Genomic DNA, 25,916 nt, shown 5'->3' with positions numbered 1-25,916 from the left:
ACCCCTTGCCTTTCCTTCCGTGGTTTGGGTAAAAATCCTAATATTCTATAAAACCAAAACAAACACAATGTCAAAGGTACTTGTTAAGTACCTTGTGCTTTGTTAAATGGAGCTATTTCTGTGTATTAAATTCACTATAGCACCTATTTACGACTACAATTTAATCCATATTCAAAACCCTGCTCTGGGGTCCTGCACATCTAATTCTAATCTAATGTATTGTGTTTTTTTTTCAATATTCGTGGTAGTCAGAAGGATTTAACTAATCAGACAGTAGGTTGAAATTATGCCAGTAATCATTTGTTTCTAGCTAATAAGAAAAGACAGGTTTGGACAGGCTGTTCATAGGAGACAGGCTGTGATTATAGACACTGGGAGGCTCAGTCCATGCATTTATTCTGTCTTTAACAGGACAGTTTGATTGTTGCATTTTATATTCATACCAATATGGTTTATTTCCTATTTACTTATTGGCTGCATTAGTGGTATATGTGTGTATACGTATAGTATAGATTAGGTATTAGTATCTGTAACAGGCTGAGGCATTTAATAACTGACCATATTTGATTCCGAAGCCTAGTACTGGTCTTCAAATGCCACATAGACAGACTTAAAAGGTGCGAAAAAGAAGTGTTGTTCACTGCTTTTAAGAGTGACATGAAGGAGTCATTACTTTCACCAAGACATGCTGAAACAAGTTGTTAAATAGCCCTGGGTGACCAGTGTGAGATAAGTCAAAATATAAAGGTAATTCATGCAAGTGTGTGACATATTTTAATTGGACTTCTGACTTGTGGGAAGGGTGTAGAAGAATGTAATTAATATGGGAGAAAAGAAGCCGTCAAGATAATCCTTACAGCTCAACAATTTCATTTAACCCCTTGTCTGACGAATTAACATTTTGCACACAACAACCGAGGCATTAATATACTATTAATAGTGTTTATGTTTATAATTTTATTACGCACAGACTGAATAAATAAATGATTGTCAGAGAAATGAGCAGATATCCAAACCATGGTCCCAATGTGTTAAAGCAGTATTCAATATAAAACTCAAAATTTAAAACACGCCACCATAATTTAACACATAAAAATATGTCACTCATCAAAAAACAAGGAGAGGTCACTGCAAATATGTTCCTTGAAATTCACTGGTCTACAGTTTTTCAGAAATGATCTGCTTCAGAGATTAAATGCGCTAAATGTTGCGTATTTTAACAAGATTAATTGGAAAGAAAATAACAAAAGTGCTGGTTTGCGGATGTTTTCATGGTATATGATAATGTGTAATTACATATATATATTGGTTTATGTACATTTATACAATAGATTTATAAATGTTCCACTAGATAGAACCTGTAAAGTGAATGTATTGTAATGTTCAGACAATGTTTTGAAGGATAGATCTGAGACAAATATTCCTTTAGAGTAAAACTCATTCTCTCGTTAATTCTCGAATTTCACATTTTGACCTTAGAAATTCAGCCAACCAGCATTTTGGACTTGATTTTTCTTTCTCAGTGACTCACACGTAGTAAAATTTCACTACTTTTATTGTGGAAGCATTTGACTTGTTAGACTAGTGATATCTGACTTTTCTAAACCACTTCAGTTTGATGTGTCGCAGAAGGCTGCTCCATAACACACAATGATGGAAAAAAATGACCTTCTACCTACATTATTTACTCTGGGCACTTGACCCTGGTATTATATGTTTAGTAATGGCCATTGTTGTTTGAGAACACGTGTTTGGAGGAGTTGTTGAAAACATTATGGTGCAGCTCTAAACCCATCCTTCATAACTCAGTAACACCAGCACAAGTCTGAAGGGAAGCATTTAATGTTTTGCATCAGCTGCACTGATTGGATTTTACAGTTTATCCTTCTTCTGATCCCCAGAGTTAATAACAGCGCCTCCAACAGGTCAAATGGAGTTAAGAATATAAAACAATATTACTTTGTTTTATTTTCATTTGTTAATTAATCTCTGATGTTTTAATATTTAAAGACTGATGTGCTTAGGCATTGTCCCCTGATCAGATCTGATACCCTCCTCTGTCAGCCAGCCGCTGTAGGACTCCTACACCAGGGCTCACTGCTCCAATACCCGCCTCTGATCCCACCATATCCATGACTACTCGTGTCCGAGTTTACACAGTGGAGCACATCCTGCTTACCAGTGCGTGGAGCCACAAGCGTGCATGGCTGTAAGAGATGTTCTCAGTGTAGGCTTCAGTGCATACTGCTTAGCTCCATGCATCCTGCTTTCAACCCCGAGGCACTACATTGGCAACGCGCCTCGCAGAGGATTCAGCCACGCTTCTCATTTTCGTCAGAGGCCCGAATGCGTGGAGATCGATGCGTGAGCAACTGTTGGAGCAGGGATGCTTTTATAGCAAGTAACCCCCCATTCTGAGTGAGGGGGGGGAGAGGGGATTCAGAACCATGGACAGATCCACACACACATACACTGTGAAGGGGGAGAGGGAGAGGGGATTCAGCACCATGGATAGATCCACACACACATATACACACACACTGCAGGACGGAGTGATGCGCTGTCATCCGGGAGCTGTCCCCAGAGAGCACACACCTCAAACACAACCACACTAGGTTATGATATCAGTGAATCACTTACAATAAAACACTACATTTACGTTTAACTTCACACACACACACACACACACACACACCTACACACACACACACACACACACACACACACACACACACACACACACACACACACACACACAGTTCTCCTTCAATAACTTATACACAGCTACTGGAGCTGTGGAGCAGGTTTGCATGAGCATGAAAAGGGTTAAGTGCCTTGCTCAATGACGAAAAGGTGTTAGACGAGTGCCCAAACGAGAGAACCCCACCCACGTTTTCCACCTTGCCCCCCCGGGAACTCGAACCATCGACCTCCCCCGTTGCAAATTCCACTCCTCAAACAGCCGCACTACATGTTCTCAGATCAGGGAGACCCCGGTCTGCCCCTGACTAACTTGTACTCTCTCGATCTTTATTTAAATGTGCTCCGTCGCTGGGTCCTACCTCTGCCACCACCAGCACCAGCAGCGGCAGCGGCAGCGCTGCTCCTTGATGTTGTGGTCGGGAATACGCATGCGCCCGGCATTGGAATTACTGCACTGGCAAGAATAAGTTGGACCTCGTCTGTCTTCACTAAAAGAAATAAACACACATCCTAAGTATGGCAGTGTTCAGAATAAGAAGAATGAAGTGTTTCAGCATGTGGTCGTTGCCCCTCGTAGTGGCCGTGGTGTGCGCCCAAAGGTAAGTGGAAGGGTCGGAGGATGCTCCACTCATTTTTTACCTCCTGTGTGACTGTGATACAGACGGCATGGAAAATACTTGGGCACTTAATGGTCCAAGAACGTCTCGCTTTTAACTCTGCTGTGTTCTCTTTTTCTCTTCCTTCATAGTGCCAGTGTCAGTGACCCTAGCAATATGTCTTTGGTCAAAGAAACGGTGGATAGATTGTTGAAAGGTTATGATATACGATTGAGGCCAGATTTCGGAGGTAAATGAACTCGTCTTATCACCTAAAACAGTTCGACTTTGTGCCTTGTCAGCCTTCGTAACAGTACAGTGTTAAAAATGACCACAATTATCGCGCGTAAATACAACTGTCTTGCAATTTCGGAAAGTAAAAAGCTTTTTTCTCGGCTTGTTCGGATGCCAAATGGAATATGATCACACAGTGTTGGTAAAATCAGTCAAAGAAACACCGAAGTGAGAAATGATGGGCTAAAATAGAAGTAGTTTGATTAAAAAAAAAACATGCTTTATTTTCCGACTCTCAGTGTCATGTTGGACATGTATCCAAATGAGCGCACTGGTTTGCATCCTTTTTTTTTTTTTTCCCTGTGACTGAAGTCATGTTAGATCAATTCATGTCAACAACTTTTAGACTAAATGCCAATACTTTCACGGCACCTCAGCGCATTTTAACCCCGACAGAAACAAACACTGTCAACTGTTATCCGGCTGACAACAGCTAATATTACAAGTTTGAATCTGTGTTCCCATCACGCACACAGTATTAACCGTTTCATCTGACGTGTTGTGTATTGCAGCAGCACAATCACTCCTAAACGATGTTTCTCCCCCCCTTCTCTCTCTTTTTTATTTTTTATTTTTTCTTATTTTATCTTTTTATATATATATATATATCCCAGGTCCTCCTGTTGGTGTGGGGATGAATATAGACATAGCCAGTATAGACATGGTATCAGAAGTCAACATGGTAAGTAGGCCACTCTCACCTCTGCTTTGACCATTCTGGGCTAATAATCCCATTTGTGCCATCCCAAACTAACCAGGGAAACCCCTCTTTACGCTGCTCTGACTGACTGTGCCCCCCCCCCCCCCCCCACACACACACACACACACACACACACATATACACAGCATCACCACCTCCACTATCATTGTAATCAGTTGTGGTTTGAGACTTCAGAGGCAATAATCGTTGTATCTGAGACTTGATGAGTGAATCCTCCCTAGGGTGTGTGTAATATTGACTGACAGATGATGAATGCTTTTGCTTTTGTCCTCATAAACTGATTGCTGCTTCATTCTTTAAGCAAATACACAACAGAGCATAACCAAGAACCCCCAAATCAATTATTTTAATATTGTTGTTATGATTATTATTATTAACACAATCAATAATTTAGGGAATAACAGTTTAAGATACACCCCCCTAAGGAACACTATCCAAAATTCTAATATGTTGTTTGTTTCACACTGGTGTCCGTTCTGCTGTCATAGTTGGTTTATTACTGCTGCTTTATATCCACTGTGGAAGACACCAGGAGGAACTTGAGGGCTGTGGATAATAGAAGTGCAGATAAGTTTTGCTTCATACAAGTGCACCTCCTAGTGATGAGATCAGAGAACTGCATGTCAGTGTGAAGACAGTCAAAACTTGTATTTCATTCTCATGGAAGGTCATTTTTGACATTTATGACGAGGGCGACAAGGTGAGAAAACTGTTAAATCTACGGATTTATGATAAGACTTATATCTTTTCGATAGGTCTGTTTGTTTTTTTTGGAACATTTATCTATTTGTGCTTTCTTCCGCTGTTTGATTAGTTGTCAAGTTTTCATTTTTGAGACTTTTTTACACACATATATAGATATATGCTGGTGTTACATAGGTGTTTGGGGGTTAGGAGCTGGGATATGAGTCATGCGGAGACATCAGACAGTCATTACGCACTAGAATATTTTCAGTTGCAGCTCCTGTTGTTGTCATTGTGCTTTTGTAGACCGTGTTGACAAATAGAGATAATATGAAGAACAGAACACACACACACAGTATATTGACACACAACTACACACAGTGCTATCCTATAGAGCCCTGCACAGCTCTTAATTAAATTTGTATTCCCCTGAGTTATGGAGGCCTTTCAGAAGACTCAGATTACATTTGTGAACGTGTGAGTTCCTGTAAAAGAGTGCATTTAATCCAGTAGATACGGTACATGAGGAAAACCTGATGTGTCATGGCCGTCATAGTCAAACACAAATGTTATACCACTTGTTGTATTTATCAGCTAATGAAGACTGTGATGAAACTTTAATTAGTAGAATAATTTAACCCTTGAAGACTCAGTGCTACTTTTGTGGCAGTTCCCAAATGATTTTTTCTCTATTTTTTTTACTTTTCTTAAGCGATTTATCACCATTTATTCAAATATAATGCTCAGTATTTTGCATTCTTAAATAAAAATCAGGTATTTGACAATGTTTAATTTACTGATCATGTAGATGTTCAAAAAAGCGCAAAGTAAATCCAAAGGTTTTTATTTGAAAACAGAGGAAATGGAAGAAAACAGTGACTTTTTTTTTTTTTTTTTTTTAGCAAAATATATCATTAACTGAAAGTCAAAACAAGTGTCTTCATTCATTGTTGTTTATCAAACTGCATGGGTTTTACTGGTGAATCAATGTTGTAGAAGATGATGGTGTTTCCACGGTAACTGACATCTGATGACCGTGAAAAGATGACAAACTGCATTTTACACCAATTATTTACGTGGATTTATAAGATTAGTGGATCAGCTGTTATTTAAATTTTTATATCAGGAAATGTTTTCGGTCACCAGTGGATGTTTGGGTCTTTATGGGTTAATTATAATAGTTCATTAAAGCATTAGCAATGAAGCCTAGAACAATCTTAACTTCCCACCAAAACTGTTGATCACACTAATGGCTGAGTGATTTTTAAAGGGCGATATAGTAATGATAGTTGCAGGAAAAAGCCAATGACTGAGTGACCATCTGATTTCACCTTACCCTGAAAAATAATCAGAAGTGTCCTATTTTTCATTTAATTACGCAATAAGATCTCTGTTGAACATGAAATCAGAAATTCACAGTACTAAATACGTGCATAAATCAGTCAGTCAAGTAAATGAATGACAAACAGAGTAATGCCTTAGTGTATCTTGACCCAAACATGGCACTAACTGTCAAATTGTGGGTCATTTCTAAAGGTTTACAGTTATTATTATTATTATCCAAAGTGTGTTCAGAAGTTTAATATGAGCCATCGATCAGTATCAGAGCCAAGTTCTGCAGTTATTGATATTTGTAAAAGGTTCTATTAGCACTAATTAATCCGTATATCCAGACATCACGTATCATTCTGATGTTTAAAATCTTTGTACTTTAAAGTGTGTATTAACAAAATATAAAATCAAACGTCATATGATCTAATGTGTGTTATAATATACTGCGCAGCCTAAAGTTTATTTTACTCTATGTATTATTAATTCTACTGCTGAAATCCAGGTCCAGGGTTTATATTCACTCACACCCACACACGGCCATACAAAAAAAAAAAAAAAAAAAAAAAAACCCTCCATTGAAATACTCAAAGCCATGCAGCAGAGCTTCTTTGATCATCCCAGTCTTTTGTCAGGTTTGGCCCACTAAACAGCCTCTAATGTGAAAGGGGAGTCATTACCACCTGACCCGTTGGAATCTCATAAAAAGAACAAGCCACATGTGTGTGTAATGGTTTCAGCATCTTTGATCTGCCCCCCCTTCCTCTAAATGTAACCACTTTTCAGGATAGCAGCTGGTGTAGAAGCACTTTCCTTTTTCCCATTTCCTCTCCCCCATCTGGCTCTCTGTCTGCCACTTATTTTGGTGCGAGGATAGAACCACCCTGTGTACTTTCTTTAGAGGGAAGATAAGGCGGAGGGAAGGGGATAATGGAGAGATGTCACTGAGGGATGTATCCAGCAGTGCCCTATTAGCCATTATGGCAGAGTGGGACGTCCATGCTCTGGTGTGTATTATAGTAGATATTTTCTTTTTTATCATACGCTGCTGCTCCCTGTCGAAGGCCTTACATTAAAAGAGAGACATGTGCTAGTGATAACGTAGTATATATATATATATTTGATGTCTCCAAAGGAGCCATTAAAATAAGGAACTGCAGAGAGATTTGTCTTGAACCATCTGTTTTAGCACTCTGTTACCAATGTCACAGAGCACAGACCCATTTAGAAGCAACAAAGACCTCTAGCTCACTTTCTGTGAGTTACTAAACTAAGTCAGTGAGCCCCTAAGCATACATGGCCCAATGGACACAATGTCCTCTCCGTCTATTTGTCACATAACCAGTTCTGATGTCAGAGTATACCTTGGACTTAAACTTGTTACAGAATAACACTTAAAACACACATAAAAGTAGAATAACCTGCTCCATAACAGACAGAGGTAATACTGAGATAAACACCAGGTAGGTTTACATCCAATATTATTGCATTGGTTGTTTTTTCAATAATCTTATTATTAGATGTTGTGGAAATGTTCAACTGATAACCCACACACAAAGAGGAGGAGAGAAAGTTAGAGTTAAAATAAATAAATGCATTTATTGAGAAGTCAATCATAGAGAAACTCTGTAAGTGAAGTCTGATTAACCATGAAAATATTAAAGATTATATAGACCAAAAATCCAACCCCCCCAATGGTGACACCCAAATGACAACCCCATTTTTAAATCATACCACTCCACTCCATACCAGTCCTTCCAGTTAAGGGGGGGGGGGGGGGGGTCATATTGGCCTCTTACCCCTTACCTTGTTTAAATAATATCTAGCATGCAGGCGCCATCACATATCCAGACATTTAGGTGTTTGGGTTTTAACTCCAGGTAAGAACTCTGTTCCCGAGTCGGGGGTGTTACAGAGTGGTAACCATCACACATAAGCATATGCATGAAGAATGACTCAGCATTAAAAGAAGATGTACTAACAGTATAAAATATAAAGAGTATAAAATATAAAAAGTAAATTTTTCCACCACATAGGGCACAGTTTCAGTATACATATCCTCTCAGCACAGATATAAGCATGTCCAATTTTCCAGTTTTCCAAAAAACAACTAACAACAAAGAAAAATTAAAAAAAAAAAAAAAAAAAAAGGAGAAAAGTAGGACCCTCCCACCCCCCAACCCACATTGGTCTACATTCACCTAATTATGAGTGTTATAGCTTTTCTATTCTGTTAAAATTATTGCATTTTTGACCCATAAAGACCCAAACAGCCACTGACAAACAAAAGCATCTACTGATCTGAAGTGTTTGATGCCTGCTGATCCACTAATCTTATCAATACGTGTAAATAATTGGTGTAAAATACAGTTTATCATCTTTTCATGGTCATCAGATATGACCCATTTGGATGTTCAGAGGCTCCGTAGTGAATGTGGAAACACTGTCATCTTCTTCAACATTAATTCACCAAATGACAGTGGATGGAGACACTTGTTTTTATATTCAATTATTGATATCTTTGGTAAAAACTTCACTTTTTCTTTAGTTTTTTCTAGTGCTGGGCAGCGATTACAATTTTTAATCACAATTAATCATGTGGATTTCTGTGATTAATCATGATTAATCACATAGTTATATGTTATATTCCACATTGTAGTGCTTCCAAACAACTTTGTTCTTCTCAACCCCACCATCTGAAGACATTTAAAATGAAAACGTCCATGGAACAAACCACTACTTTTCTCCATGTTTATGTCCACACCAGTTCATTTCCGGTTGTGAGTGATTGACAGGAGTCTTAAGCCCACTAATAAGTACTCATACTAATAAGCCCAATAATATGGGATGTTCAGTTGTTCAAAGCAAGCAAAGGGGGCCCTGTAGTGGTCTGAATAATTTGCACTAACGTATGTTTTGTCCTTGCAGTGTTACCGTAGCCAGTTCGGACATAAGAAAGAACTAACAGACACGTTTCTTTCACTCTGTTTGTATGGCCCCAAAAACGTTTGCCTGTGAGTATTTTATGTTCAGTTGTAAGAATGAATAGTATCAAATATATCTGATGTGAACCTTTGTTGCTGGATAAAAAGACATTGTAAATCTTAAATTAACTGTAAATGCTAATCGTTAGTGTGTCTATGGATTTTCCCATTCAAGTTAGCATCGAGCTAGCGGTCTTTTCCCCATTCATTTAAATGTATAACGCCATGTAAATGTACTAAGGCAATGAACAGAACTGAGACATATTTTGTATGTATGTTGCAGTTTTACAGTGAGTCTCAAGTAAAAGATCTGGAGAGAATTTTTTGGCGTCCGGCTTTTCTTGGGAAACTTGTTGTCTATCTGCTGAGCTAATCGCTACACACACACAAGTAGGGGCAGAATAATAGGAATTAGAATAAAATGGCATTAACGTGAGATTTTAAAAAATTGTCGGCGTTATTTAATGAATGCGTTAACGCGGTCATTACACACTAACTTGCCCAGTCCTAGCTTTTTCTGTTTCTGATATAATAACCTTTCAATTTACTGAGTTTTTATGAATATGTGAATTAAATATAGGAAAGTGCATGTTTTAAACTGAAAAATGCTAAATAAAAGGATAATATTATAATAAATTGCAATACATCCCTTAAAAAAAAAAAAAAAAAAAGGTTAAATATATAGAAAAATTCATTTGGGAGCTGCCACAAAAGTAGTAAGTCATTATGGGTGAAACCAGATTTTCAGAAAATTGTCGAGAAGATGCAAATGTGGGCACATATCCATTCACTACCTCTTCATAAACATCCTGGTTTTTCAGTATATAGTCATCATACAACACCTGTCACCTGAGCTGATGACTGATAGGTTTAAGAAATGTTTGGACAAAAACCTGAAGTTTTCTGACAGAACCAAACCACTGGTCTGGATCATATATTACTGTTTCAAAGCCATTATTCAAAGCCATACATTCTAGTGCTTCATTGTTTCCATTTAATATGTTTTTTCTGTTTGTTTCATAAACGGATAACCTTTATTCCCTATATATACCCTAGGGAAAAATTTTATTATCATCAGCACAAGAAAAGAAAAATAACTAGAATAAAAAATGAAAACTAAACACAGGCACACACATAAAAAAAGAATAATTTGGTAAATCTGCTTATTTATTTATTTATTTATTCTTTTAATTTTTAGCATTTCCACTCAGGTTTTTTAATGTGAAAATCTAAAATTCAAATAAACCAGCTGGATGGAAATGCACCTACTGTTATTCTAGTTGGAATACACCAGGAACAGCAGCAATCTAAAAGTACTTATTACATTATCATACTGTCAGAAAGTTGAGCTCAGATGTATTTTTATGTGTCCGTTAGAACTGTTCATGCTAGTTAGGCGTTCAAAGCAGACTGTACTGTTTGGATGATGTACAGAAAATAACATGTTTTTATTTTTGCTTTTTTTTTTTTTTTTTTTTTTTTTTTACCTGATAGTGTAAAATGATTATACATTTGATGTGGATATTAGAGCTGAATGACAGTCATTTCTTTACAACAGACGTAAACTGTGATCAAGTTCCACTGACGACCAGGATAGTCTGCTTTACATTTTATGACACCCTATAATTTCTTTAACTGTGCAACAAATCACACTCTTTACAGTGATATTTTTCTTCATTCAGATGATGCTTCAGGGCCCATTTGCAAAGACATAGTCATGGTTTACATAATCACTTGACTTGGCCCAAAGTACGAGTGACATAATGAATGTTTCATATCTTCCTATTCTACATTATTTTTACATGCTTAACTGAAAATCTGCAAAAAAAAAAAAAAAAAAAAGAAAATAGCATTACTAAGTATATTATTCCAAACTCATTTAACTTAGATGAGTGATTGTTTTCATTGAATTTACAGATAAGAAGGACTAATATATTAAGCACTGGTTTCTGGATATGAAAGTACCTGTACCAGCATATGAGTTATTTTTCATATGTCACAGCCCTAGGTAGAGGATGACGATTTCTATGAGTTTATAGGTTCTCCAGGTCTGAGTCACATAGCATGTAGAAATTGTCATATATCATTCAGGCCTAGAGGTAGACATAGAATGAGGAGGCTGTAACTGGTGTTGATTACATCCCCATGAAAGGTCAGTAGTTCTGGATGTGAGCGCCAAATGTCCCAAGCCTTGGAGGGTGAAAAGGGATAGGATTATGATCATGTAAGACCTAGGGGTCGGGTTTTTCACCTCGCTGTGTGTGACAGGAAGAGAGTGAGACAGAGACGGATAGGAGAGAGCGATCTGACATTAACAACTTCACATGCGGAGAGCCAGCAGCGTGCTGGCATCGGCGGGAAGGTCATGTACCTAGAGCGGCCGAGGGTTCAGTCAGCGTGACTCAGAGGTGGACGTACAGGGGAGGACACACACACACCGAATACCAATGTCATGTTAGACATTCAACCTAAGGCAAGAGGCTTGGCCATTGTTAAACCACGTGTCAAAGAGTAATGGAAGACACTAAGGCGCTCTTTGTTTCTTGTATTCTTCACTCGTTCTCCTTCGTTCACGTTCCCCATTTAACCCTGTAAAACCTAACCTTTTAAAAACTAACCACAAATTTCAATTTTTTGGAATTGAGATCTTTATCAGATTAGATTAGATTATTAGATTAAGATCCTTTATTGTCAGTACACAGTACAATTTACCACACCCTGAAATTTAACTCTGCTTTTAACCCATCTCCAGAACATGCAGGAACACACCACACACTGCAAACTAGGGGCGGCAGGCTTGCTATGGCAGGCGCCCGGGAAGCACATGGGGGGGCTGAGTGCCTTGCTCAAGGGCACATCAGCCAACAGCTTTTTCTGCCAGTCCATGGAATTGAACTGGCAACCCTTCGGTCACTAGCCGACGCTCCAGCCAACTCTCCAGCCCTCTAGGCCATGGCTGCCCCCCATTATTAGACCTTTTAACAAAATCCAAACAAAAAATGTTGCCATATCATTTTGTATGTTATATTTTTGTATTACATTTGATACATCAGGCCTTTTTATAAAGCACCTTAAAAACCTGCAAATTTGATACCCACATTATTAACACAATTTAACTGTACCATAAATAATCAGTCATCAAGTAACTACACATTGTTTCAGTACATGAAGTACTTATTAAGCCTTTCATGCATGAATTGTGAGAACCTTAGTCAAGATTTTTTTCTTCAGTGTTTTTATTCCTCCTTAGGCATGAAAAAAACTATGTGATCAGGGTTTTTTTTTTCCTATGGAGTTACAAAAATATCCGTGCATTTAATTTTTGAAGTAAAGAAACAAGTGTTTAAAACAAAATAGCAGAAAGTGATATGAAAACAATGAAATAAAAACATTTTTAATGCTGCTAATCTGATGTCTTCTCACATTTTAACATATTCTAATGCTAGTAATTATTCACTTCATGGAGATAATATGCAAAAAAAACCTTCTTGTCTAACAAATAATTGATTTACAGTCAAACATGTTACTGCAGATCAGGTTTATCAAGAACAGCAAAGTTACAGTAATGGTCTGAATTACAGTGTATGGGATGGAGCATCAGTGTCCACTGTGTCGGCTGATATGGAACTAAAACAACAAAACCCATTAATACACAAGAGAACAGCTGGAGAATAACTGTCCACTGGAGTGACCTATGCATGAAAGGGTTAAAAAAAAAAAAAAAAAAAAAGAATAACGATCTTCACAGCCAGTCAAAAGTTTGGACTCTCCTCATTTAAATGACATGAGACAGACCTCAGATGACCAACAAGTGCTCAGGATCACTGGGAACTCCTTCAAGACTGTTGGAAAACATTTCAGGTGACTTCCTCATGAAGCTCATTGAGAGAATGCCAAAAATGTGCAAAGCAGTAATAAAAGAAAAATGTGTCTATTTTGAAGAATCTAAAACATAGGTTAGGGTTACAACAAGCTTTAATTTATGTCACATTTTTTTAACTACATAATTCCATATGTGTTCATGCATAGTTTTGATGCCTGCAGTGAGAAACTACAATGTAAATAGTCATGAAAAGAAAGAAAAACCAGGAGAGTCCAAACTTTTGACTGGTAATGTAAATGTTCCTCTTAACGTAACAGGAGCAAAGACTTTCCTGCAAAAAGTGTGTGGATGATTTAACGATAGTGACCGTATTGAAAAGGCCAAAAAAAGCCCATCCACTGGCTGCAGTGGGCTGATAATCCACCAGGGGACAAAAACATGTATCAGGTCATATTCAGCACGTTTTTAAAGTAAGAACTCATCTGTTGATTAGATAGAGGTCTCAGAACCTGGTGTAGCAAATATGATACAGTTGGTTTTATAGGGTCAAAGAGTACCTGTAGTAAATTTTGATTGCTAGTTAATTCAAAAAATCACGTATAATACTAGCGGTTCCATCAGGTAACTTACATCATAGCCTGTTGTCAAGTGTGTGCGAGTACTAAGTCACTGCTCCGTCAGTCAGCCATGGTCAGAGCCATGTTTCCTCCTTTACAGGCTGTTCCAGCACCGGTAGTGACGCAGTAACGTTGTATTGTCTGATTACTGTGGCTGTGTTGGACTCATCACTGACCCTGTGCAACAGACACCAGTCTAAGATGACACATTACACTGGTCTACAAGTAAAATACTTCAGAATAAAAGTAGGGAAAATTTACCATGTGTGAGTCACTGATAAAGAAAAACTAGTCCAAAATCCTGGTTGGCTGAAGTTTCCAAGATACAGTCTGGGGTCAAAATGTGAAATTTGAGAATTAACGAGTGAATGGGTTTTATTCAAAAGGAATGTTAGTCTCAGATCTACCAGATCTACTTCGAAACACTGTCTGCACATGACAATACATTCATTTTACAGGTTCTATCAGTGGAAGATGTATAAATCTATTGTATAAATAAATGTACATAAACTAATATATATATACAGGGTGGGGAAGCAAAATTTACAATGAACATTTAGTTGTTTTTTCTCAGCAGGCACTACATCAATTGTTTTGAAACCAAACATATATTGATGTCATAATCATACCTAACACTGTTATCCATACCTTTTCAGAAACTTTTGCCCATATGAGTAATCAGGAAAGCAAACGTCAAAGAGTGTGTGATTTGCTGAATGCACTCGTCACACCAAAGGAGATTTCAAAAATAGTTGGAGTGTCCATAAAGACTGTTTATAATGTAAAGAAGAGAATGACTATGAGCAAAACTATTAGGAGAAAGTCTGGAAGATACTATTAAAGAAGAATGGGAGAAGTTGTCACCCGAATATTTGAGGAACACTTGCGCAAGTTTCAGGAAGCGTGTGAAGGCAGTTATTGAGAAAGAAGGACACATAGAATAAAAACATTTTCTATTATGTCAATTTTCTTGTGGCAAATAAATTCTCATGACTTTCAATAAACTAATTGGTCATACACTGTCTTTCAATCCCTGCCTCAAAATATTGTAAATTTTGCTTCCCCACCCTGTATTTAATAACACTTTATCATATACCTTGAAAACATCAGCAAACCAGCACCTTTGTCATTTGTTTTCCAATGAATCTTATTAAAATACATAACATTTAGGACATTTAATCTCCAAAGCAGATCATTTCTAAAAAATTGCAGACCAGTTTTATCAGCCAGTGCTGGGTCACATCTCTAGGACAATGGTGGAGTGCAAAAGCTTACAGCCACACAAACAGTGAGTGCAAACACATGCTTTCCACTCAATCTCACTCACTGACTGCTGCTTGTTTACTCGCACTCGATCACCTGGAATCAATGACGATACGTCCCTTCTGGCCGACAATAGCTGCTCCCCATAGGTTCGTAATTTACATAATAAAAAGGTCCAATTTGTCGCATTTTAAGTAATACACATAAGCATGGTACAGGTACACATTAAACCACATGTCAAAGAATAATGGAAGACATTAAGGCATTCATTCTTTCTTGTATTCTTCACTTGATCACCTAGCACCTTCTCCTCCTTCACTTTTCCCATTTAAGTCTCAATATGTGTTTCTGTAGAGCTCTGCAGCACTTGACTGCTAAAACCAACAGTTTCCACAGGGGAAGAAATACTCCGATTAGAGGATGAACTAAACTTCATATCCTCCTCCAAAAGATAGAAATACCATTATTGATGCACATAAAGGTCAAGAGGAGCTTATTGATTTCAGGAAAAAGGCCTGTGAATTTCAGAGAACCCCCATTTTAGTACCTAGTGATTTCTCGCTCTTCTTCCCTGAACAGCTCACCGGATTAGGATATCCTTGATGGGATGTGTACTGTAAATGCATCACGTTTGCACTAAAAAGTGGTCTCTATATTATACAGCTGTGATACAATATAATGGATGTTGGCTGAAAAGCAAGACATTATCGCTTGCCATATGATAATAAAACTAAAGAAAGATTGTGAAAGCACTTTGGTGGTATTGCATAATATCTCATCCTGACTTAAGAGCTGTAAAATGATACGATAAGTCTTCATCTGTAGTTCTGTCTGAATCCATTTCACTGCAGTCTTCAATACTGTTATTGCTGATGTGGGCAGACTGGAAATTGATGAGGAGTTGACGTCAGCTAATATTTCTTGATAGTCAGTATCGTTTTAAAAGGTTTTCCCGGAGGGATCAAAACATTAATGTAGAGGAAAGTACTGTAAAAATGGGGAAGCCTCACCTTAATTAGCTCCTTGTAATGTTAATTATACTCATTATTGGTGACACAATCAATCCTGTACCATAATAAGCCCTTCTTCTTTTAATTTTGTTTGAATTATAGCAGTGGTTTCCAACATTTTTAGGCTCATGACCCCATTTTAACATCACAAATTTCTGGCGACCTCAGACATTCAGAACAGAGACCGTTTTTTTTTTTTTAAATTTATTTTGCTAAAATTAATTTGTTTTTGATCATGTAATAGCTTGCTATACTATGTTGCTAATAAACGTTAATTTTAGATGACCTTTAGTCTATATAATGTTTATTATTATGGACGGAGGCAGAAAAGCCAGGTGTAGATTACTGCACAAAGTGGGAATTTTATTTTCCTTGGTCAGGATATGTACAGTCAGTCCAGCTTGGATTTACAAGGCTGACAATTAATACTGAACAAACAAGAACTCAAACTATGAATTATGAAAGAGCTGCAGCATCTGAAACTGACCACAATGAACATTTGACAGATAAACAGAACCACAGTGCTTCAGTTTCAGCTTCACAGTTTGTCATGTCTTTTATGGATTGGGATTGTCTCTGTCAACTCACCCAATATTTTTTAGCAGTACTTTTTTTTTTTTTTTTATCAATTACTAGAAATTTCAGGCGACCCCACGTGGGATCCCGACCCCAAGGTTGAAAAACACTGAATTATAGGGAGACACTGCATATTGTACTCACTTTATTATGGCAGGATTTTACAGAAGGTCCGGTCCGTACAACCTGTGAGCTCCTAAAAATATCTATTCACTACAATAGTGACATTTCAAGCATCGGCCCTTCATCAGACATAGGACAGGTCATGACACAGCTGTTTATATAGAGTACTAATCGCTATATCATGTGACAGGTAATGCAAATGATTGGATGTTATCAGTAAGTGCTGTGGTTGTGTCACCACATTCAGATGGACAGAAAAATACACACACAGAACATTTTATTAATCGCCACATGATAGTTGTATATGCATGAATTTATATGGATTTAAAGAAACTACTTTATTTAATCTATATGTATTTAAAATAACTTGATCATTGTATTTATATTAATTTAAAGAAACTTGCTTATTGTACTTGAATTATATATACTTATAATATAATTATATATACTTGAATTGTATATGAATTATTATGTATTTAAAGACACTTACGTCTATTTGAAAGTTACTGATAACATGAGATAATTTGCATTACCTGTCACGTGATATTGCAGTTAGTACACTGGAAAAAATCCAAATCTTACCAAGTGTATTTTTCTTGTTTCTTGTCAAAATATCTCGTCACGCTTAAAATAAGATATAATCACCTAAAGCAGTGGTTCCCAACCTTTTCTGACCCCATTTTAACATCACAAATATATATGTATATATATATATATATATATATATATATATATATATATATATATGAACTTATTTATAGCAAAATTTAATTGAATTAAGCAAAAAAAAAATCTGCCAATGGAACAAGTGAAAACTATCTTGGTAAGATTTCTTGAAATAAGATTTTCAAGAACTATTGTCTAAAAATAAGTTCTTATATCTCACTGAAAAGTTACTCTTTAGGTGATTATGTCTTATTTTAAGTTTGATGAGATATGTTGACTAGAAATGAGAAACATAAACTTGGCAAGATTTGGATTTTTTCCAGCGTACTTTAACCTCCTAAGACCCAGCTAAAGGTTTTTTGTCCACATTTGTGGACAGGAGTTTCACAACTTTATACAAAAAAAAAAGAAAAGAAAACTGTCCATCACAAACGACATTCCATAAAAATTTTAAAAACTGCATCTGAAAAAACTGTTGCATCATGATGTTTCCAATATAGGCACTTATTTAATAAAAAACAAAAAAAGCTTGCACTTTGCTGATATTTCCTGGGTCTTAGGAGGTTATATAAACAGCTGTGTGTCATGACCAGTCCCATGTCTGATGAAGGACAGATGAATAAATATTTTTTTGGGAGCTCACAGGTAGCACGGACCTTATCTCATTCTTTCTACTGTTTTTTGGGGATCCTGCACACCTTTTAGCAACTGGATGTGTATGTCATCACCTCTTTTCAAGGATTTTACAGAAACCAACACTGATCTTTACAGCCTTCATCAGACTTTATATGATCTCCAAACTCCTGCTCGGTGATGGTTGCATAGTAACTAATGAAAGTGTAGAGACAATGTGTGAAGATGCACCCACTGAAATACACTGCAAATGTGGAGGAGGAAATAAATATAAAAAGAAATGTGCTAAACTCAATTACAGTGTGAGAATTTATGACACATGGGCTTTTTTTTTTTTTTACTGTTATAAATGAGCTGTCAAACTGTTAAAGTGATCTCTGCACTATATTCAGAACTCATAACAAGCTCATTTGGGACTGACCTCAGTCCCTAGTCATATTATCAGACAAGAAAAAAAATAGTAGACAAAATATGTTTAAAGCTACAGGAGCTAAAAGCAGAATTTGAGAATATTCACCTTCCTTCTGCAGCTGTCCCCTCTCTGTCCAAAAACAAAAGGCTGACTTCATTTCATACTTCTTAACCTTGTTGGAGGTACTGAACCCCACCAGTTTCATATGCGCATTCACTGAACCCTTCTTTATTAAAAAAAATAAAATGTGATTTTTTTCAAATTCAAGACACAGGTATATGTTTTACTGGTGCACAAAATGAACCGTGCATTAACGTCACTGTGTTCAAAGAACAAAACCAACACAATGCATGAACTTACAACAAATTACATACCTTTTCACAAAGACATGACCTTTTTAATACTACCACACTGAAATGGTTTTAATTTTTAACCTAATGTATTCCAATAATGAACTTATTGTATTTATGCTATTTATCATTTTTAACATTTTAACACACACCCATCACCTAATTTCCATGAGGCTACAATAATAATGAATATTTACTGCAAATCAGTGTGACTGACGGCTTTAGAGTAATACGATTTCTCCATCCGTGACGGTGCGTCGGTCATCGCATGATTGTAACTGACCAGTGCGGTGACCGAAAAATGTAAACAAATGCTATACATGGCTGCCGCCGTGGTTAACAGGAAGTAGCAAAAGTCATAACAACGATGTGGAAAATACTCAAATAATTCATCGTCAGATGAGTGGAAGAGATTATAAACACTTCCGGATTGTGTTGTAGTGCTATAAGCAACAACAATACACTGCGTATATTGGATGTCAATCAGAGAAAGAGCCTCTGAAGCCGTTTGTTTACATACACGGACCTAGCCCGACACACACACCCGACTAATGAGTTGAGTGTGTGTCTTGACCTCCGCCGAAACCCTGAGACTGACTCACCGAACCCCTAGGGTTCGATCGAACCCAGGTTAAGAACCACTGCTCTATAAGAAAGTAAAAAACATTTCTAAGCCTCTTTATCGAGACATACATTACCATCAGTCTGGGGCACTGTAAAGACAAATTCATGGGGCCCAGCATTTACAGGGGGCCCAGTGGATATAGTTTTTTTGTTTTGTTTTGTTTTGTTTTTTTTTTTTACTTTTTTTATTGGAAGTAATTTTACAGGCATGACAGTACAATGTGATAAAAAGGACTTCCATTCTTTCATTTTTCTTTTTGTCCCTCCCATAATCCCACCCTACCCAAAAGAAGACAATCTTTAATGTAAATCCAATATTGACAAGTAATCAGTACAGAATAGATACAACAATTGTCTAATTAACATAACAAAACAAAACAACAAAAAAGTAGCTAAAATAAAACAAACAAACAAAATAAGGAGGGGGGGGGGGGGGGGGGGGGGGGGCTCAGTCATCACAATCAGGCAGAGATGTCAAGGTTTCAATATAATTTAAGAGAGGTCTCCAAGTTTTTCAAATGACTTTAAGGAGCCATTGAGGGAAAATCTAAGCTGTTCAAGTCTAATGGACAGTAACAGCTGTTCCACCCACCTGCACTGAGATGGAGGTTGAGGGTGTTTCCAGTTGAGGAGAATGAGACGCCAGATATAGATTTTAAATTGTGAAAATTTTGTGTAAGCTCCACAGTAAAAGAGAGGCATAGAAGCTGGGAGTTGGACATCCAAAGTTAAGTTGTACTTTAATTTTCACACCAGTTGCGGTTGTTACAGCACTTATGAAGCACACCCCTATACCTCCAGTTCTTACAGTATGTGCATACCACCACCACCCACCTGCTCCAACGACAGATTTACAGATAACACTGGTCAACAACAAATTTATTGTTTAAGTTTTTTGAGCTGATTTAGGATAATTTTGGTGTGCTGAATCCAAAAATCACACTAATTTTGCTCAGTCAGGTCAACTTTCTGAACTATGCTACATATTGGCTTTTTAACATTTTTGCTTACATTTATGGGCATTTTCACATCATATGATACACGATTCTTTCATATTTCTTGCAATAAACGAGTTCTGAAGATTTTACTTTTTGCCAATTTATGATTAATGTTTTTTTTAATATTACAGGTGAATGAAATGGCTTCGACTAGAAGATCTTGCAAAAATAAGCCTGACGTATTCTGCTACATCTGCAGTGAATACACCATTGTACCTAACAGGAATCCTGTTAGAAAATGATTTTTTTTTTTTTCTCTTAAAACCTATTTTGGGTGAGAACTATATAAAAAAATCAACTGATAAAGTCACAAAAATGTAATTAATTTTGTGAGAAGATGAAATTTTTCAAAATCAAATTAGCAAAAAAACCTGACCTGATTGAGAAAAACAGATGTCATTTTTGGATTTAGCGGTGCAAAATGGTCCTAATTCAGTTGAAAAAACCTAGACAACTTCCAAAAAACATTTTTTTGTAACCCAGTGTTATTTATTTTCTGAATGGCCCACAACGTTTACCTTCCATGGGGTCTACAATTGGAAGCTGTACCCCAGCCATCAGTACACCATTTACTCTTTGTGTTGGCACATAAAACTGCCAGATCCATATAAGTAACCCTGATGAAACTTTATTACTTCTGCCAAGTAACGGCGGAGGTTATGTTTTCATCGGGGTTTGTCTGTCTGCCTGTCTGTCTCTTTGTTTGTTTGTCTGTTAGCAAGATAACTCATTTTGATGAAATTTTCAGGAAATGTTGATACTAGCACAATGAATAAATGATTAAATTTTGGTTGTGGTGTGTGTGTGTGTGTGTGTGTGTGTGTGTGTGTGTGTGTGTGTGTGTGTGGGTGTGGGTGGGGGGGGGGGGGCAGATGTGCCTTGGTGGAGGTCTGCGCTCTCCAAGTGCTTTTCTACAGGGTGTTCCATAAGTCTCCATACATAGGAAAAATAAATGTTTCTTGACATAGACCATTTTTATTTATATACAGGGTGGGGAAGCAAAATTTACAATATTTTGAGGCAGGGATTGAAAGACAGTGTATGACCAATTAGTTTATTGAAAGTCATGAGAATTTATTTGCCACAAGAAAATTGACATAATAGAAAATGTTTTTATTCTATGTGTCCTCCTTCTTTCTCAATAACTGCCTTCACACGCTTCCTGAAACTTGCGCAAGTGTTCCTCAAATATTTGGGTGACAACTTCTCCCATTCTTCTTTAATAGTATCTTCCAGACTTTCTCGTAATAGTTTTGCTCATAGTCATTCTCTTCTTTCCATTATAAACAGTCTTTATGGACACTCCAACTATTTTTGAAATCTCCTTTGGTGTGACGAGTGCATTCAGCAAATCACACACTCTTTGACGTTTGCTTTCCTGATTACTCATATGGGCAAAAGTTTCTGAAAAGGTATGGATAATAGTGTTAGGTATGATTATGACAATATATGTTTGGTTTCAAAACAATTGACGTAGTGCCTGCTGAGAAAAAACAACAAAATGTTCATTGTACATTTTGCTTCCCCACCCTGTAATATGCTCTATATGACTGCCATTTTGTCGGGAACACATTTCAATGCGTGTCCTCCACTGCTGAAGAAATATAAAGAAGAAATATAAAGAAATACATGTTAGAACCATATATGTATAGAATGTATTATGTCTCCTATGTATGGAGACTTATGAGACACCCTGTAGTTTCAGTTACTCTAAGGATAATGTTTGATACTGGGATACGGTCACATATATGCCATAGTTGTGGATTACTGCAAAGGCACCAAATAACATAACAGAAATACAACCAATGGCAGCAGCAAAACATCTCACTTGCAAAGTGATGTTTTTCAGTGAAAAAATTTAATATACTTGGCAGATTAACCCTTTCATGGATACTGGTCACTACAGTGGACAGCTATTCTACAGCTGTTCTCTTGTATATTCATGGGTTTTGTTGTTGTTTTTTTTTTTTTTTTTTTTTACACATATCTTTATTAAAGTTTTAAGACACTACATATCTTTTCTGACATGAATTGGTAACCTTGTGTAGATCTCCCCTGAGCATAAACCCCCAAAATCACAAGCCCCCCCAGAGTTTTCACACAATTTATCAGTAAATACATGTTTCTTTGCTTGAAAAATTAAACGCATGGTGTCCAGCTGATTATTATTATTATTATTATTATTATTATTATTATTATTATTATTATTATTATTATTATTATTATTATATTTTATTGTTACTTTTTTAATGTTTTTTTTCATTTTTATTTATTTTATGTATTTATTTATTTTTTATAAGACATTTTTCAATTACATTGTTTTTTTTTTTGTTTTTTTTCATGTTTAAAGAGAAATGAAAACACTCAGGTAAAAAATCTTGATTAAGGTTCTCATAATTCGTGCATGAAAGGGTTAAATGGAAAAAATGCATCTGAAAGCCAACTGATTTAAGTCCATAGTAAAACATCAAACTGGACGTTGACTTAACAACATGAATTGTGCAACAGATCAGGTCACATGCAAAACACTACAGAAACATTGGTATGTGGATTAACATGAAAACCATTCACTGACCTCCATGAAGACCCTCTGACCCCCTCAGTCATGGCTGTTTTTCATTCACATCTTTGTCACATGTGGTGATAGTGACAGTACAGCAGCTGAGGACGTGTTTAACCCTGGATCTCATCTCCCTAGATGGATAACACCATGTTGGAATTTAAGACTCCTATAAGACAGTAGTGGTTTTGTTTTCTACAGTCACAGGAATTTTAAAGGGGTTTTAAAGGGCGAGGAAAAAAAAACACATATAGAGAGAAATATCATTTTGTTAAGCATCCAAAATATGACTGTGCCCATGATTTTATACATAACATACTTTTAAATAACCGGTATTTTATGATTGAAAGTCTCTGACACAGATGTACTACAAAACTTTTGTGCTGTGTTTCAGCTGATGGAAGAAAATATCTGAGGTTCCCTTTATTACCAACACATCCACAGCCTACCAACTTTCCTTAAAGGGGTCACATTTTGCTAAACCCACTTTTATCAGTCTTTGGTACATTTATTTGTGTATTTGGACCCTAATAGTTCAAAAAGTTTGAATTCGAACCCTCTAGGTCAGGGGTGTCAAACTCATTTTAGTTCAGGGGCCACTTACACCCTGATATGATACAAAGAGGGCCAGACTAGTAAAATAATATAAATAATAGGATAAGAACTTTTGAGTGAGAAAAGTAAAATTTCGTAGTGAAAATGTTTACATGTACGAATTGTAGTCGAACATAACGTGAGCAAATATGAGCCTGAAAATTCTTCACAAAAATAAGTGCAATGTTAACAATATTATGCCCTAGTTTATCATTTATGCATGTGAATCACAACTTACAGACCACAGTGGATCTACAAATACACAAAACATTTAATAAATAATAGGGAGAATATTATTAAAATTTCACGTACTTCTCTTAAGAGATTTCAGATATTCACTTTTTTTTTTTTTTTTTTTTTTTTTAAAAAGCTTGTCTATAAATGTAAATATTCTTGTGTAATGTAACTTTTTTTTACACTAAAACAAAGAGAAAAATAGGTTATTAGGATAGTATTTTATTGGTCTGATCATTTTTAGATTGAAATGACCTAAAATTATTTTAACATCCTTGATTATTAATATTTTCAGTGTAATTTTTGCATTTCACAAATCCATCCCAGGGGCCGGATTGAACTCTTTGGTGGGCCAGATTTGGCCCCCGGGCCACATGTTTGACACCTGTGCTCTAGGTGGCTGCAAAGCTATCTTTATATTCATTTTGGCAAAAATCAAGTGGATTTCTACAACCGGTTTTAATTCCTGCTTAATTTGTTACATCTATAACTAGTTACATATAAGGTCAAGACTTCCGACGTACATTTCTCCGAGTACGCCATAACTGTTCGTCAGCAGCAGCGGTTGTAGTCCATACTGAAAATACGTCCAAACTTTGAGTCGATTACCTAAAATGTTCAGTTGTTGGTTGAACCGGACAGAGCAGCACAGCCAACAACTTGGAGTGGGTGGGGCCTGAAGTAGCTCATTTGCATTTAAAGGGCCAGTGCTCAAAACGACCTTTCTGGTGTCATTACTCAGAAATAGGGTTGAAGATCCTGGACCTATGGAGTTGAATTAATGAAGAATTCAGACCCAAGCATTGCATTTACAGTTTATGTAGACCACAAGGAAATGTTTTAAAATGCATAATTCCATTTAAAAAAAGCAAAATATCACTCCTTTAAAGTAAGGCAGCAGACTGAATTAATACATTACACTGTAAATATCACTAGCAGGTAACTAACTGTTAGAGACTTTCTTGTTATCAGACAAACAGAACTGAGGCAAGATGTTTTTTTTTTTTTTTTACTTGCTGACGTTCTCACCGGCGGCAGGGGAGCGGAGAACGAACACAGCTGGATTGGGAAATTTTATCTTGGAAAGTTTCCCGGCCTGATCAATTGTTTTTAGACACATCACACCAGGAAGCATTTGACAGCTCTGATGAAACCGTCAGCAGGTAAAAAAAAAACAAAAAACATCTTTCCTCGATTCTACTTGTCTGATAACAAGAAAATCTCTCACATTTGGAATGGAAGACATGATGATTGTAATCAATTTAGGTAACTACTAACTGGAATACTGTTTATACTTAGAAGTATGCGTCCAGATTTGACAGTACGCCATGTAAATGCAATATCCCAAATGCAACGTCAACCAGGATAAGGATCATAACTACTGGTGTAATGAGTAGAACAGTTAGAGTGGCATCTGATGGAATCTTAACAGCGATTAATAATTAAAGCTGTTTTTCACATATTTCTTCCTGTTACTCTTCTGAAAACACCCATGAACAAATAGAAAAACACAGTCAGGAGTAGATGCAGAGTTCTTGTTTCCACTCAGATCATTTGATTTATAGTTTGCTGAAAGGTAAATCCTGAATTTTACCCCAGTGATGTAAAATAAAATAAAATAAAACATACATACATTCATACATACTGTACATACATAGATAAATACATACATACTATATACATACATACATACATACATACATACATACATACATACATACTACATATGTACTGTAAATACATACATACATACATATATACTACATACGTACTGTAAATACATACATACATACATACATACATATGTTTATGTTTATGCATTTGGCAGACGCTTTTTTCCCAAGTGACTTACAGGGGACATACGTACATACATACATACATACATACATACATACATACATACATACATACATACATACATACATACATACATACATGCATGCATACATACATACATACATACAACATATATACATACATACTACATACATACATACATACATACATACTACATATATACATACATACATACATACATACATACATACATACATACATACATACATACATACTTAGGTACGTACATACATGCATACATACATACATACATACATACATATGT

At 36.4% G+C, this 25,916-nt stretch overlaps 1 protein-coding gene across 1 annotated transcript in view; it reads left to right on the top strand.

Annotated features, from left to right (window-relative positions):
- Window positions 1-2,957: 2,957 nt before the first annotated feature.
- Window positions 2,958-25,916, top strand: part of gabrb2b (gamma-aminobutyric acid type A receptor subunit beta2b) — a 147,539-nt gene continuing 124,580 nt past the window's right edge. Inside the window, exons 1-3 of the mRNA XM_030154627.1 lie at window positions 2,958-3,302; window positions 3,452-3,549; window positions 4,208-4,275. Coding sequence (XP_030010487.1) covers window positions 3,220-3,302; window positions 3,452-3,549; window positions 4,208-4,275 — 249 coding nt within the window. The 5' untranslated portion in view covers window positions 2,958-3,219. The remainder of the gene's footprint in view (window positions 3,303-3,451; window positions 3,550-4,207; window positions 4,276-25,916) is intronic.

This window comes from Sphaeramia orbicularis, chromosome 14, assembly GCF_902148855.1.
Source record: "Sphaeramia orbicularis chromosome 14, fSphaOr1.1, whole genome shotgun sequence".
NCBI lineage: Eukaryota > Metazoa > Chordata > Actinopteri > Kurtiformes > Apogonidae > Sphaeramia > Sphaeramia orbicularis.
The sequence above is the reverse complement of the archived record's forward strand: the minus strand, read 5'-3'. Positions and strand labels throughout refer to the sequence as shown.